Genomic DNA, 16,721 nt, shown 5'->3' with positions numbered 1-16,721 from the left:
TCTTATGAGATAAGAACAAGAGATAAGAGATAAGATCAATTTATTAGCCATATACTATTTCTTGCATTAGGAATTTTCTCTTTTCATATACCCCAGCTTGCTCTCCATGGGACACACAGGCAGGGAGAGAAGCTTGGGGTCAGAACGCAGGGTCAGCCATTTATACAGCACCCCCAGAGCAGCTGGGGTTAAGTGCCTTGCTCAGGGGCCCAACGGAGTAGGATTCCTCTGCCTGATGTGGGATTTGAACAGACAACCTTCCAGCCACAGGCACAGATCCTTAGCCACAGAGCCACCACTCCACCTGCTCCGCCTGAACATTTATTGCACAAATGTTCAGTGGGGCTCAAGTCTGATAAGTAGGGCATCCACAGTCACATCCTCACCCCCCAAGAGGTTATATAAGCAACATAATCACATGACATATACCATGATAACATGAGCATAACCCCAGCTATCCTGCTAGAATGTTGTCATGTCAGGATGAGCCCAGCAAATGAGGTCTTAGGACTTGATCAGTGTAACACCAAGCTGCCATCAACCACTGTAAATGTAAATGAAGTTCTGTGGTGAATAGACACACCTGGCCAGATCATCATACTTGGACCTCCCTATTAACTGGCCCTTTTTGTAAACAGTGTATTTATCTATTGTTAGCGTGATCCACACAAAACCTTGATTAATCATTAAACAGGGCTTGGCAAGTTCAACTAAGATCTTACTCAAACACACTGATGGCACAGAGGTATTGATTTCTTGATAAATGGGGTGTATTGGTTGCTTTCTTTCTTGATTGATTAGCTGTACATTTTGTAGTTTTTGCTAGCCTGATATAATAAGTTAGTGAGCCATTACAAACTTGATCTGCTTTCTTTTATAAGACGATTCCAAAATTCCAAGTGACAAATGTATTTCTGGCATATCGTACATGACAGGGTTTGCTTAAAAAAGTGTTCATGTTTTGAAATGGTTTATTTCAATCTTAATGCAGCACAAACTCCTTACATTTTTCTTTAATGGGCACAATAATTTACAGTTATCTGATGGAGGCTGTTAAAAAGCACAGTGTTTTGGTGTGATTTACTACATGGACGGTGTTTAAGTGACAAGCGTGTGATAATGAGCGTTTTAAGCTTATCTGCAGAAAAGCACAAGAAACTATGTTTCTTTGTGGTGCCAAGAATATGCAGTAAAAAATGAGATAGAAGACATTGCTCTCTTGAAAGCTTGACATGAAGATTTTATGCTAATACACGGAATTGGTGTAGATTCCTGACATTTAGACCCAAAAGGTTTGTTCCCTCTAGAGTGAAAGTAAAAAAAAAAGGCAATTCACTTCCATCCATTGAAGACCAAGAAAAAAAAATGGCAAAAAACTGCAAAGTGATTCAAAGCTCAGGAACTTTGGTCAGAACCTGTTCTACTTTTAATCTATAAAAATACTAATCAGAGCAATTTGTGTTGGTCTAGTGCCATGAGTGTAATTATATCCTGCAGCAAACCATTTAAAGTTGGTATTAATGCATCCTGAATGGGAGGTGTAGCCCTTTAATTAGTAGGGTTTGTTACCCATGGCACAGTGTGGCTCATTGTGTAGATTTCAGGAAGATGGCCAGAGCTGCATGTGAGAATCGGGTTACAGCTTTATGGTACTATACCCATTTTATATATACAGTAACAGTGACAAAGAAATAGCTCACCAGACAGTTTCAAAACAAACTGAACCACCGCAAGATTTGATTTAGATTGTCTAGGTCTGTACAAAGCTCATTTATCCTTCTTTAAATTGTGGTTTTAATCTTAATTTCCAATTTATTCTAGTAAAAAGTTATAACTCGTTAAGAAAGACCCTTTTCCAGAGCAGCTCCTTCTTATGGTTTAGTCTTTATTTTGTACCGAGGCATTATTATGTTATGAATGTTTTCAGTTCATAAGCTGGTCACCACATAGCAGTGCCATAATGTAATGTCTTGATAATGTTAAAACAGTTTTGACTAGGTTGGGAAGCGTGGCTGACCCTGTACCCTCTCATACTCTGGATTTCTTCTGTGAAGGACTAAACAGCCTCTTGAACGTGAAGCTGAAGAGAAGGCAATCTCATGCCATAATAAAGCTGTGCATCTGACCTTAAGTCTTTTTGTTCAGTGAAGTTTTGATGTGGCTTATTTTCCCAGTGCTAATTTTTAATCTTTTAGTGGTACAATGCATTAATGCAATTTATTCTTTTTCAAAAAATACTTTTCTCTGAAATAAGTCGTTTTTTTTAATGACCGAGAATGTCATTACCATGACTTCTGGAGAGAACAAGGGGCTGCGTTTCATGGAACCATGTGTGGACTCATGCTTTCGAGCTTACATATGTTAGGGGAGCTTGTTTTATTGTTGTTTTATTATGAAAGGGAATTGCAAGGTATTTACTGTATGTTTCAGTATTATCACTTGGACTCATGTAACACAATTTTAAAAGCAACCTGCAAACAGTCTTTCTGTATTCTCAATTGTCTTTTTAAAAATGGATAAAACAGCAGGGAGATTTTCAGCTTGCTCCAGGGTACACTACACAGTATGTCCCATTTTGTGAAAGTCTTGTATTCAGTTCAAATAGAAAAGAGATTTTTTTCCCCCTTGCCTGAATGCAATTTTGGATAATGAGGTGTCGTTGGTATGGTTTTAAGTTTAACATAATATTCAATCTGCACCAAAAGGCTTGGATGTCATCCTTTCGATTTTTCCTTGCAAAATTCCATCCATCTATTTTGTAACCAGTTCAGGGTTCTAGGATTGCTTCATCCAATTCAGGGTCACAGGGGAGCTGGAGTATACAGTATCCTGGCAAGCAAAGTACGCAAAGAAGGATACACCTTGGATGGGCTAGTCCATCACAGAGTCACACATCCAGATATGCACTAACACCAGGACCATTTTTCCCAGAAGCCAGTTAACCTACCAGTATGTCTGTGGACTGTGGGAGGAAATCGCAGCGCCCAGAGAACCCACGTGAACGTGGGGAAAACAAACTCCACACAGATAGCACCCATGGTCTGGGATTTAACCTAGATCCCCAGCTCTGTGGGAAGAGCACAGTGGTGGGACTTAACCAAGGTGCCACCAAACTGCCCTTGGAGAATTCAAATGGTTTAAATAGATATCCTCCTTATCAAGCCCTTATATTATGAGTATCTGATATCCACAGCCTCCAGGATGAGGAGAGCCAGTTCCCGTCTTTCAGGGAGTTGTTTAATGACCCTTTTGCTTAATTAAGCTGTTAGAGGTTACAAAACATGTAGATTGGTGAGGGACTTGCTAATGAGACCTCTAATGCATAAGGTCACAGGTTCAAATCCTGCTTAAAGCTAAATCTGGACTTATCTGTCTGTCAAGACTGCAGACCAGCACTGATAAATGTGGTCTGATTTGGAAGCAATAAAAAAACTGAGATACTGCTCTTTCATTCAGGTTCAGTTGAAATTCCTGACAACTAATTAGAAGGTATTCCAGTCATCTTGAATATATTCTTTTGTTAAACAGAAGTTTTAAGAGTCTGTTTGTCGATGGCCTATCTTGACTACATATCATTCTTTCTGTCTGTTAGTCATTTTAGGTTAATTGTATTACCCTTTTGAATTTGTGCTTTTTTGTGTAACTCTTAATTGAATATATTAATCCATCATGTTGTTTCATATGTTGGGATAGGTGATGTGGGAATTTGTAGCATGAAAAAAGGTGTGCTTGAAAAAAAGATATGGATCTTGCATTCTTGGCCTGATTTTCCCAGATTGAGCAGTGAAAGGTCATTTACGTTTTTTTTAATTTCCTGTAATTGAAGAAAAAAGTATTTTACAACATAGATGACGCATCATATTTCCTCTTGTGTTTATTGGGACATGAATTGACTCTGAATTAAAGAATCAAAAGTGGATCAGTATTCATTTCTAAAGTAAGAAAACAGAGAAATATAACCACAGCATTTTCCAAATATCCTTTGGAAATAAATTATCTTTTGTGGCGTAAATTAAGTTTAACAATGCATTTTTACTTTCGATTTATGGGAATGTAAACTTCGAACGTCTGTCAGCTTTGCTTAACCCACCTTGTTTTCATTTATTAACTTTTATATGGTGAAATGTCTCCTTAAAGTATGCTTACTGCCAACATTCTCCATTTCCTGTAATATGAATGTCAAATACAATACGATAAGGCAATTGTTCTTTCCTGCTATTATTAGTACTGTTATTTCTGTCATCCTACGAATGATCATTTTATAATAATAATAATAATTGCTTACACTTATATAGCACTTTTCTGGACACTCCACTCAAAGCACTTTACAGGTAATGGGGTCTCCCCTCGACCACCACCAATGTGCAGCATCCACCTGGATGATGCGACGACAGCCATAGTGCGCCAGAACGCTCACTACACATCAGCTATTAGTGGGGAGGAGAGCAGAGTAATGTAGCCAATTCATAGAGGGGGATTATTAGGAGGCCATGATTGGTAAGGACCAATGGGAAATTTGGCCAGGACACCGGGGTTACACCCCTACTCTTTTTGAGAAACACCCTGGGATTTTTAATGACCACAGAGAATCAGGACCTCGATTTTACGTCTCATCCAAAGGACAGCACCTGTTTACAGTATAGTGTCTTCGTCGCTATACTGGGGCATTATGACCCACGTGGACCGCAGGGTGAGTGCCCCCTGTTGGCCCCACTAACACCTCTTCCAGCAGCAACCTTAGTTTTTCCCAGGAGGTCTCTCATCCAGGTACTGACCAGACTCACACGTTCTTAGCTTCAGTGGGTTGCCAGTTTGAGTTGCAGGATGATATGGCTGCTGGCCATTTTGTCAAATGTTAATTGAAGAAATGAGGCATGATTTAAAAAGCAGAAATCGATGTAACGTATGCCGTCCTGAACATATGTAAGAGTCCAATGAAATATTAATTTTGGTTATCAGAACGCAGGAATAGAATGTGTATTTTTCTTGTGGCGCAGTGATTTTTCCAATAGTAATTTCCCTTTGTGTCTCCCCTGCAGTGTTCAGCACAGTGTGGGCTGGGGCAGCAGATGCGGACAGTGCAGTGTCTCTCATACACAGGACAGCCCTCGAGTGAATGTGCAGAAAAACTCCGACCTCCAAACATGCAGCAGTGTGAGAGCAAATGTGACACCACACCCATTTCCAATGCAGAAGGTGGGTGTATTGTTCACTTACAGTTGTTCATCTTTGCAGGACCCTGCCCAGTCACAAGACATGTATTTAGTATTATTATAGTTATACTGGCAGTGCAAAATCAGAATTAAGTGTAGTAAGTGAGTTCACTTGTCTAAAGTGCTGCTAATCTGTCCTTAAAAAGCTAAGGGATTTAAAGAACAGCTTCATCCTGGAGCTAGTCATATACACTCATTTACAGTACGTCTATCATCTACAACATGAAACTACTGTATATACTGCTTGTAGAAGAATAAAACTGTGTGGAAATTGAACATTTGTGGAAGAAAAAGCAGTACTTCAAAAAACTAGAATGTTAATCTTGAGCTATGCCTCATATCAGATAAATTGAACTGATATTTCTTTGCTGATATTTCTTTGTCCTGTTTTTTGTTCTGGATGAAAAATGTTACACATGATTAATCTCAAATGTCATGTGTACAGACCCTGTCCTTATTCAAGACTCCAGTACAGTAACAAGGAAAGACATCTTAAATGGATTTAGTTGATTCTAATACAATATTTCCCACATGATATCCTATTATAGCTAATTGTTGTCTGCCAAGAAAGTTGTGTAGGATTATAAGATTGCCTACTTCTCTGTGGAGAATATTTCTGGGCATTATTAGTTTATTATACCAGAAAATAAACACTTGATGCTTTGCTTCTATAGGTAGATTTTTTTTCTGGTGACGATCAGGCTATGGTGGACACCTTTTCCATTCTTTCTTGTGGTCATTTTTTATTGTGCTTTCAAGCTTGGAGTTTGACTGGCTGAAACACAAATTACATGGAGTAACTGGAATACTAGATAGAATTTATTGCAATGCTTGCTGTTTTTCCAGTGATTCATAAACCTCAAGTAATGTGCATTGAATAGCTGCTGTTGTACTCACTAATCTTTACACCTAAACAAAAAACTAGTAAGTGCATAAAAAATAGTCAGTTCACATATACTTCAGATGTGCTTATGAGGTACTGTAGAATGAATGTTTACAGGGCATTTTTGTTTTTAGAGAAATGTGAACTACAACTTAAAAAGAAATGCTGTAAGGGTCTAATGTCCCCTGGTGATCTAATCTATTTGAAGACATAGTGTGAGATCAGACATTTTGCTAACTGGAAAATCTGCTGTAGTTCAGTGGATTTCATTCTAGGTCCTATGTACTGTCAGAGAACATAAGTGGATGCTGAAACTGCAAATATGATTTGAGATAAGGATGGATTCCACTTGTGGGTTAAAACTATAAAACATTTAAGTTTTTCACAATAGAATTGAATCTAGAAAACCAATTTCAATCAGAAAATTGTGATCAATAGGGAATAAGCTTTGGAACACAATTATCATTCCTAAATCAAAATGTTTCCATCTCAGACTCAGGTTTTGAGTGGGTTTTTTTAAACATTTAATATCAAGACAATTCCAAGCAATTTTGAAGGGACTGCTTTTCTGGTGATGGATATTTTACAGGGATTGACCAGGGCAAACAGGAGTCACTCATTACAGACATGTTTGATTGAAAATTGGGGAGTATTGTACATCATCAAGTATTGTGAAATATTTGAGATGCTCATCCGGTTGATGCCAGCTCTCCTGTTGGAGCCACAGTGTAACAGAATGGTGAATGTCTCTGACACTACACGGTGGAGAGGTGGTTATGCACCAGGGATCCCCAACCTCAGTCCTGAAGGGCTGGTGTGTCAGCAGGTTTTATAGATCTCTCTAAAACTACAGCACCTGAAGAGCTCATAAAGGTGTCCAATTAAGCCACTAATGACCTGATTCAGATTATGAAAGCAGCTGGACTGAAAAAAATCTGTAGACTCACTCAATTTCCAGGACCAGCACTGGAGATCCTTAAACCCTGGATGAGCATGATGACTATCCCTTCCTAGCTATTTCAAAGGTTGTGATTGAAAAACAGATTTGATTTAACAATTGGCAATTCCAAATCAACGGGATTTAAAATGGAAAGCAGACTGTTTATATACAGGAAATAATGTCTTATACCCAAAGTGTAGCTCTTGCATTCCAGCAAGCAGAGTGTGAATTTCCATTAATTGCATCACATGAGTTAAACCTGAGATGGAAATTTTCATGAATTCTGCCCAAGAGGTATTTTTTGAGAATGAAACTAGTGAGCAATTTATTCCCTTAGTGCTGATTGAAACAAGATCACCTGAACTGCATGCAATTCTGAAAGCGTTAGACTATGAAAATTGGTAATTCAATGCACTTGAGACTGGTAGGGATGAAGAGAGTGCCAAGAGTGTCTCATTTCTTTTACAAAGCTCTGCTTCACAGTACTGGAGGGCAAGGTGGCTATCACCAGTGAAGGCATGCAAAACTTGGACAGAGCAGTGTTTTCATTTTTTCTCCATTTTTTGGGGAGCATTCAGTTTTCAATTTTCTCCGTTTTCTTCTGTTTTCTTTTTCTTTTAATGTGTCCTCTCCAGAATGCAAAGATGTAAACAAAGTGGCGTACTGCCCACTGGTGCTGAAGTTCAAGTTCTGCAGCCGAGCGTACTTCAGGCAGATGTGTTGCAAGACGTGCCAAGGACACTGACCCAGTGAAAGAGGACACAGAGAGAGAGAAGGCCTCGTTATTCCTACATGGAAAAACCGTGTCAGTCACTGCTTGAAGTCACCCCAAGGGATGGAAAGGATCTCCTGCACACACTTGTTACCCTGTGGAAAATATAACCACTGGTCAGCCTGTGCTGACAGTATTTCAAGTTAATTTTAACTTCTGTGAAGTGCGAACTAATTTTTTTTTAACTTTTATTTTAATCCAAAGTGCTGGACACATATCCAGAGGGTGAGCCAAATTGGAGATCCACATAACACATAACATACTGCAGGCAGGCAACTGGTGACTGGAGGAATCTTTGCATACTCATCTTGGGACCATAGAGGTATAATTAATGGAGTGGACTGAGGAGTATGAAATTCCAAAACAGACATTATTTCATATGTGCTGAGCTATGTAAACATGATCCAACTCATTTCCTGCTGACGTTCTATTAGACCATTTTTTAAAATAAAGTAAGTCCATAACAACATGATGAATCGATCACTTTGGATATTATCCCCTTTGAATTGAAGAATTATTCTAAAACACATTTTGCCACAGTGTTTTTACGCACTCCAGGATTGCCTGAGAGCGACGTAATACTAATTACTTACAATGAAGTTCTCAGAAAGCCATTCCATGTACTGTATGGGGGGGTACATATCCTCCTTGTTATCCCATTGTGAGCCATAATGTAATAAAACTACTCTTGTCTGCATTAAAGAAAGGGTAAAGCTGGTCTAACAGGATTATTCAAAGCCCTGCTTCCATTTAGCATGCTCAGGCACAAATACCTAGATTAAATCCTATGTAATGGCTTTAACATCAGTTTGCTGATATGGAGTTTTTCAGTCACTAGGGAAAGAAAGAATAAAAACATGAAAAGTGATTGACCTTCATGCAGCATGCAGGCCGGTGCAGTGGGTGGTGATGACTTCTGGAGGCTTTTTCCACGATCCTGAAGAGTAAAGGGTGCCTAAGGCTCGATTTCTACCACCCTCCTTTGTGTTAGAGTCACTTCTTTAGCTTTGGGGTGACCTCGACCACACATGCTTTTAAGACACTTCTCCTGGCTACAGGACCACCATGCTAGAGACAGTGCTTATTAAACAGGCTGCTGACTCTGTGTTGTTCAGAGGCTCACCTTTAAGCTGTGATTTAGAAAAAAAAGGGCCCAAATTAAAGAAAAAGGTTCCAGATGTTTTCTTTGTTTAGACAGGGCAGACACCTGCTTTAATGAGCACATAGACCAAGTTATTGTCTATGCCACAAAAGGGGCATGCAGACATGGTCAAAGAAGAAAGTTTTGTTTAAGAGATGTGGAAAATAATACCACGCAGATTTCTTTTAATTGCAGTTTAAAAAATAAGGTCTTCCTCCAACACCTTTGGGCTCTTAAAAAGAGAGATTCTTTGAATTCAGAATCTTAAAATCTAGATCGAGAAAATGAGCTGAATTAAATGCAATGGAGGTTAGGTGGGAAGGGAGAGGGCTGTCATGCTGTGGAACAGGAGAAGGTATCATCGGAGATTATAGTACTTGAATACCTTTCAGTTCGGGAACGTCACTCTATGAATGTGCATTTCGGGTTCAGCTGTTCATCTTTAATTTTTGTGCAATGAATCCATTCAAATAAAAAAAAACAATGCAAAAAAGTATTTTAAAGGCACTTTGAAACAGTATGTTTCATTGTATTTGTGCAGTGTATATATGCGCTAAAAGACAAAGTCTTCAAATTGAATGTTGTTACTCACAATTTGCTGAAAAAGAGAATGGTTAGAATGAACCAAAAGTGTTATGAACAATGTGAATGAGAGGGTGCTTTACCCTAGCTGACAATATTAATATTTATTATGTACAGGTTGTTAGAAGTGTTAAGTGCACAGGAGCTTTAATACTGTACCTGACTGAAACATTAAAGAAGTGTTATTTAACCATAGATGTCTTAGACAAATAGGATCAAAACAAAAATGGGAACATTTCCATTTTTTTTCCTCCTCATAATACAGAAACAACTACTACTGAATACCATTTTGGTAGAAGAAAACCTTCATAATTAGGTCTCATGCCAACGATTGAATGTGATGAAAACGGACATATACAAAACTGTCGAAGAGCTTACTATTTTTCAATCGAGGGGGATCTAGTTTTATACTATTTTATTACACCATTACAATAAAGGGAACTTTAATGGACCACATTGTATGCAAGTTTTCACTAGTGTGGATGCCTTTTGAAATTCTGCTCGTCACTTTAGTCCCTTTTCTGGCAATGTCGGTGATGGTATCTCATGTTTCCTTGCTGTGGAGGAGTTCAGGGTCAGTGGTTAACCCCCTGTGCATGAGGCCTTCACAACCCCCTGTCGACTTACGCAGGATGCCTTGTCAGAACATGCAGGTCCTGTCTGTCACCTTCTACCTCCTCACATGGTTGTCTGACTGCTCTCTTCTATGAGGGATCTGCTCTGTCTTACGTCCACGGTTTCACAGGAAGCGCACATCCAAAAACAAAACAAACGGTAATAATTGAAAACATTCAGTGGTGCTTTATGAAAACCCTGCCGGACTTCCTAAACAGGGAATGCTCAGCCTACCTTGGTGCTACCTGGTCCAGGTTAAGTTGATCGAATAGAGTAGCAGGTCTTGAAAGGTGCAGCCCAGACGGTCGCACCTACTTCTGTGAGTGTGACTGGGGCTAATTCAGTGGTCTGTGCAGTTCTGTTGACAAGCAGTGACCACCTCTTTATTACCTCACACTGGGTATTGGCATTGAGAAGATACATGGTGCTTTTGAATTTGGACCCATGTTGAAGGCGTTCAGACATCAAGATGCTGCTGGAGATGTGACGCAGAATCTTGGGATAGCTTTGTGAAAAGGGAAAAAAAACAGAGGGGCATGTAAAAGTACTGGAAAACAACTTCAGTTCAGAAATGGGACAAAGTTAAAAGATTTAAACAAAGGAAAAAAAGCAGGACATTACAAGGAGGAAACATAATGGACCATGACTAATCACTAAAGGTTTTATCATACCACCATAGGACTTCATTGCTGCTGCTGCTACATTGTGGGCCACTTATACAATTTAAGCCGTTACCTTTTGTTATAAATTAGGCCATGAACAGCAAATGGACCCATTTCATCACCTGCAGGCCTAATTCACTGAGGATCATATGCTATAGTTCTAAAGTGCTGCGCTTGGAAGTTTCCAAGCATTCGATCAAGCTCCTTGGGACTGAAAAGGACCGTTTGTTGACCGTAGCCAAGGCTTGGACTACAGCTTGTGTTCTCAGCTGTGAAATCCCATCAATGACATGAATGTCACATTGCTATCCTTCACCTGCAGAAAAAAAAGTGTATTATTGTGATTCGTTGCTTATATTTTATATTCAGTATTAATGTTGGTACACTGTTACTAATTTTTTTTTTCCATTTGTAAATTATATGCTAATTTATTGCCTTGTTTCATGTCACGTTCTGCATTTATTTCACTGCATGCGAATGAAATTTAGACTGTAGAAATTAAAAATGCAGTGAAATTCCACAACACAGACCTGTTTTAACCTAGATACATTAGAACAATAAAAGTGCAGCTTCTATGGAGATTTGTGTTTATTTCCTGAGTTTTTCAAAGCCATTATTAGAAGTCTTTATGTGTATACAACATATTCATAGATCCCGTGGCTTACATCATTATTTAAAAGGTATACAACATGCAAAATTAGCATGCTTGTGAATTAAAATAATAAACTATTAGCCATCATTGAATAACCCATATGCTTTGTTTCCCCAATTAATATAAAATATATATTAATAATCAGAATTAGATTTCCTCATCAGGAGTCCTAAAACATTCATCTTCAGGTTTGCTATCCCTATAAACTGATACAGCTACAAGAAGACTTTTTCTTTTTTGTGTCTGTGAAAAAGTACAGTGAAAGATTTAAGATGCTGAGATGTTGAAGATCTTGTTTTCTTGTTTGCACAACACCAGCATGGACAGACTTTTATCTTTTTCTCATTTTATTACGGTGCTCCAACAGTTTCTCAGTAGTTTACTGACATCTTAAGGATATTCTGTTTTTTATATTCTCATTTATTTTACAATTAAAGTAAACTACATTGTTTACAGCTATTATAGCTGTTAAGCACATTTTCAGTTATCTAATTACATGTCTGAATTTGAAATTCAGTGCAAGAGTGTTGTGCACCTGTTGTGGGTCTGATCTAAGAGTTACCAGTAATGCATTTAACCTGTGTAATGGAAAGTACACCTTGAAGAAGATGACTTACAAAAACAAGGGAAAGTTCATCCACCTCAGAAGAAAATAAGAAAAAAGGCTGGGTGCCAGAGTTTTTGACAAGCTTAATTCTGAGTTACAGTAAGGTACAATTTACTGTAGGAAATACTGCAACAGTTGTGGACAGCATGGGGGCAAGTGGTTAATATTGCTGCCTCGCATTGTTGGGGCCTTGGATTCAATTTCAGAGGTCCTATTTGCGTGAAGTGTTCATGTTCCCCCTGTGTTTGTGTGGGTTTCCTTTGAGTGTGTGTCCAACATAATGGCAGGTTAATTAACTCCTGCAAAGTGTGATACTGTGTATGTATTTGTGTCTGTGTGTTTACCCTGTGATGGAATGGTGTCCAGTCTAGGGTGTATTCCGCCTTGCACCCATAGCTTGCTGAGATGGGCTCCAGCTCCCCTGCAGCCCTGTACAGCAGACATTGATCAGAAAATGGGTGGGTGAATGCACCAGTTGTTTTCGGCTACACAGGATCTTTTTCAATAAATCTTACATCTCGGTACTAGACATGGTATAATGTGATTGAAATAAAGGTAGGATCAGTCCCCTCAAGTACTTGTGGTCAGGTCCTCTGCAGATAAGCACTCCACTGTTGCTGATATGAGAATATTATTATCAGACATTTGTAGTTACGTGCCCCAGTTAGTTAGTGCATCAGTATTTTTCATCCCCACACTCTTTTATTTCATAATCGACACCTGTTTGAAAGCATGTATTTGGAATTATTTCACATTATAGTAATAGTCATACTATCATATTAGTAATCATTGCATTTTCTGTTTGTATTTCCTACTGCAGTGTCAGGTTAAAACCCAGCAGTGGCTCTGACCTCAGGAATGTGAAAAGTGCCATTTGTGATTGTCAAAATGGGGGCACGGCAGAGAAGGGAAAAAAGTGTTTTGTTTTGTGACTTTTCATCCCTTAATTTAAATTCTATTCTTTTCACTATCCATCCTAACATTCTGGTTGCTTTTATTTTTGCTTCCCCACACTGTCGAGAAGATGATGCCTCAATATACACATTGTTTTCATAAGTAGTGTCTGAAAGCTTAAAGGGGAACTGAGACGCTATCTTCATATTTTGGGGTTAGAAAGAGTCTGTATTGATCAGGGCTATTCAAACCACAATGTAACAGAGTAACATGTAAAACCTGCAATTTACAACACGAAACATGAAATTTCCAGATATGTGCGGCACCATGTTGTTGTCACTGTAATTCAGAATGAGACATCAAAACTTCTGGTGATATGAAAATGGTCCTATTATATTGTAAACAAGCAGGCTTGTGAATATATTGCTTTTAATCAAATAGAAATATTGCTCTCAACTTTGAGATGGTGTTCCCAACAAATACTACTTACTCTGCATGCAGATCACATTGGAATATTTCTGCGGTGAAATGTTTGCTGCACGAACATTTCGCTTGTGAATCGCATTTCATTAGTCATTACAGTGACTAGTGAGCTGGAAGGGCTGCTTCATGTCAAAATTCTCAGGAACTCTCGCTCTCGCCTGTGGTGAGACCAGCGTTCTGCGACATGTTGACCAGACGGTACTTTCACAAAGTTCCCGATTTTGTGCTTCAATCAGAATTTGTAAAACTTTGCAATACCAACAATTTATTTATTTAGTTATCAATATTTAATAACCAGCCTAATTCCAGCCTGAAATTAAAGGGACAGTCCCCTTTAATGTTACCCACTGTACTTCATGTTTCTAGTATATAGATGTAACAATCTTCGCTTGTCTGCATGTATGTCACCTGCCAGGCGTTTACCCACTCCTGAATTTAGTGTTTTCTTTTTAATTCTCTGCTCATCTTTAGAGTGTTTACTAATCTGCCTATTTCGGTATAATCTGTGAACCTGACTGGTTTACTAACTATAACAGAATCTAGTTAACTGAGTTACCGGAAATTAGAAGCAGTGGTCTTAATACAGATCTCCATTGTAGTCGGTTACAATTGCTCTGATTTGAGCACTCACCTCTTATCTCTGTTTCTTATCCATTCACCCCTTCTCTCTCCATGTACAGTATGTGCATTTCCTCAAATGCTTACTAGCTACAATTCGGAGGTTAAAGTTTTATGAGGAAATTTATCAAAAGCTTTCAATAAATTTCAGTATTACCATGTAATAGGATCTGTATCTATTTCTGCTGTTTTTTGTTCAAAGTACACTTAGTAAATTATCCAACCTTTTCTAAATCAATTTAAACTGTTTCTACGAATCCTATTGCCTATCCAGATAACCCTCTAATTTGGTTGTTATTATCATTTGCATAACCTTACATATAACTGATATAAGACATATAGTGCTGTATACTGTAGGTCTTAAATGGCATACAAATTTGTTATGTAGCTCTTTTGTGAATGTGAGTTAATCCTGTCTTGAGTGTCAGAATCCAACTTTGTTAGGAGCCTGTAAAGGACATCACTTACTGAGTTGAGTGTCATAAATATTTGAAAAGGATACATAAAAATTGTCAGTATTGCTATGTAACTGAGGTGACTTTTGTTGTAAGCCTCTGTTTTGGGATTAACGATCCTCTTTTCCAAATTACAGTACTTGCCTCTGGAATATTAAACATCAGCTAGCAAAAGGGTCAAAATTCCTGCGGTGCGTTCTGCACCGAGCAAGGCATTTTGCTTTCTATACAAAGAAATTCACAGCATGCAGTTGCCAGGAGAAAAAACAATGTGGTAGATAAAAAAAAAACATTGTGTTCTTTGTCAAAACAGTGAAAAATAAAGCAAGATTGTTATGGTGTAAATAAAAAAAGAAACCCCACCAGATCTTATTTTGTAATTCTATAAAAAAAAACCATCGTCTGCACTTTTGAATGATCGGCAGATAACATAATTGCAGCGTACGCGGTGACTCTGAAAGGGGCACTGAGAGGCAGGCCACATGAAACTCAGGCTTCAGCTGGAAATAGAAATGGTTTCACTCCAGCTCCTCAGTAATGAATTCTAAATAAACATTATCTACCCTACTTGGCACCAGAGGAAGGGCAGTAAATGCTAATGCTTGGCTTCACGTTACAGATACAAATGGTTCTGTTTTGTCTAATGTAACCAGTTTAAAATACCTGAGTGTCTGGCTTCACGTCTGTCTCAGTTTCTCCTCCAGCTTTGATTACATTAACTTTAAAACCAAGAGTAAGTGGGAAGTTCCTTCAGAAAGGGGAAAAAGGTGAAAAGGTGAAGTGCTGAATGCCTTACCAGCTGTTATCCTCCTTTCTTCAGGCAGACAATACTGTGTACGTGATCCTAAATCATCCTTTATCCTAGGGAACATCAAAAGCCACTTTTTTGAGAGGCTTTCCTAGTTCTCAGCATTGTTGCTATATCATTTTGTATTAATAATGGTCCTCTTTAACAGAAAGTAATTGTCATCGTTATTCTGTGGCATATTTTTCGTCTTCACCCCTAACTTGTACTTTCAGCCACACAAGGAAATGACTGAGTTAAATGAAATAAAAGCACAAATACTAGAGGTGGCTCAAAGTTTTTATTCCTCTCTGTCTTTGGACTCTGCATGCTAAGATGCCTCCCAACAATCAGTGGTGCCCAAACACAAATTACGAATTTGGGATGTGTCGTGAATGGAAAGCGGAATGTCAACTCCACTAAACTGGAACCATGAAGTGGAAAGATGACGGTCCGAACCTTTCACCTCACCAGTGCCGAGGCCACATCAGCTTTCTTGTCACAGTTTTTCATTCAAATTGTTCAATTATAAATGCCCATCCATTTTCTAACCTCTTTATCCGATACAGGATTAAGGGGGACCTGAAACCTCTTCTGGCAAGCAACGGGCCCAAGGCAGGATAATCCCTGAATGGGATGCCAGTCCAACGCTGGTCACGCCAATTAATTAACCACTATGTCTTTGGACTGTGGGAGGAAATCCATGTGTACATACAGTACTATAGGGAGACCATACAAACTCCACACACAAGGAATTGAACCCAGGGCCCCATTGCAATGAGGAAGGGATGCTAACCACTGCCCCACTGTCATCCCACTGTACTGTAAATGCGAAAAGGAAAAATATTAGTACACTATATTTTGCACGAGTTTGCTTTTTTTAGAAATGGAACATAAATGCTGCCTGTACTGGTTCATTGTGTGCACGCTGTGTTACACCTTGAGGCCACTTTATATATCAACAGTTCTCCATGAGAGCAGTGCAACGTGCAAGAGTTTTAAACAATCACGCATGAAGTCATTCATGCGAGCCTGGAGACTCGAAGTGACAGCCTTCTCTTTCAGTGAACAAAGGATTGATCATCTCATCTCTGAAACTCAGCACATCTGCTAATTCTTTTCTTCTAATTCTGCTATTGCATTCCTTGTCTCTTGTGCGCCCCCAAGCGGGTCCACTCTTTAATTCAGACGTGCACACCCACACACCATCCACTGACCCGTTCTCAGCCTGCCAATAACCCGAATTAGCAAACCAGCCGTTTTTTATTCTTCTCCACACAAGGGTAAAAGCTTGTCGGATCTTTTCCCACAGTGTCAGAGAAGCAGGCGTTAATTGCTGTTAACAATCCTGTGCTGGTGTGAGTGTTGGAGATGTGAACCTAGATGATTGATGATGGGTGATTCCAAAAAATGTGTGTGG

General features: G+C 38.9%; 1 protein-coding gene across 1 annotated transcript in view; it reads left to right on the top strand.

The window, feature by feature from the left end:
* adamts6 (ADAM metallopeptidase with thrombospondin type 1 motif, 6) overlaps positions 1-11,385 on the top strand; it is a 101,558-nt gene extending 90,173 nt beyond the window's left edge. The window contains exons 24-25 of the mRNA XM_006627029.3: positions 5,040-5,196; positions 7,672-11,385. Coding sequence (XP_006627092.1) covers positions 5,040-5,196; positions 7,672-7,781 — 267 coding nt within the window. The 3' untranslated portion in view covers positions 7,782-11,385. The remainder of the gene's footprint in view (positions 1-5,039; positions 5,197-7,671) is intronic.
* The last annotated feature ends 5,336 nt before the right edge of the window (positions 11,386-16,721 follow it).

The sequence above is a fragment of the Lepisosteus oculatus genome, chromosome 3, assembly GCF_040954835.1.
Source record: "Lepisosteus oculatus isolate fLepOcu1 chromosome 3, fLepOcu1.hap2, whole genome shotgun sequence".
Classification (NCBI taxonomy): domain Eukaryota; kingdom Metazoa; phylum Chordata; class Actinopteri; order Semionotiformes; family Lepisosteidae; genus Lepisosteus; species Lepisosteus oculatus.
Note: the sequence above shows the minus strand (reverse complement) of the source record. Positions and strands in the feature narration are given on the sequence as shown.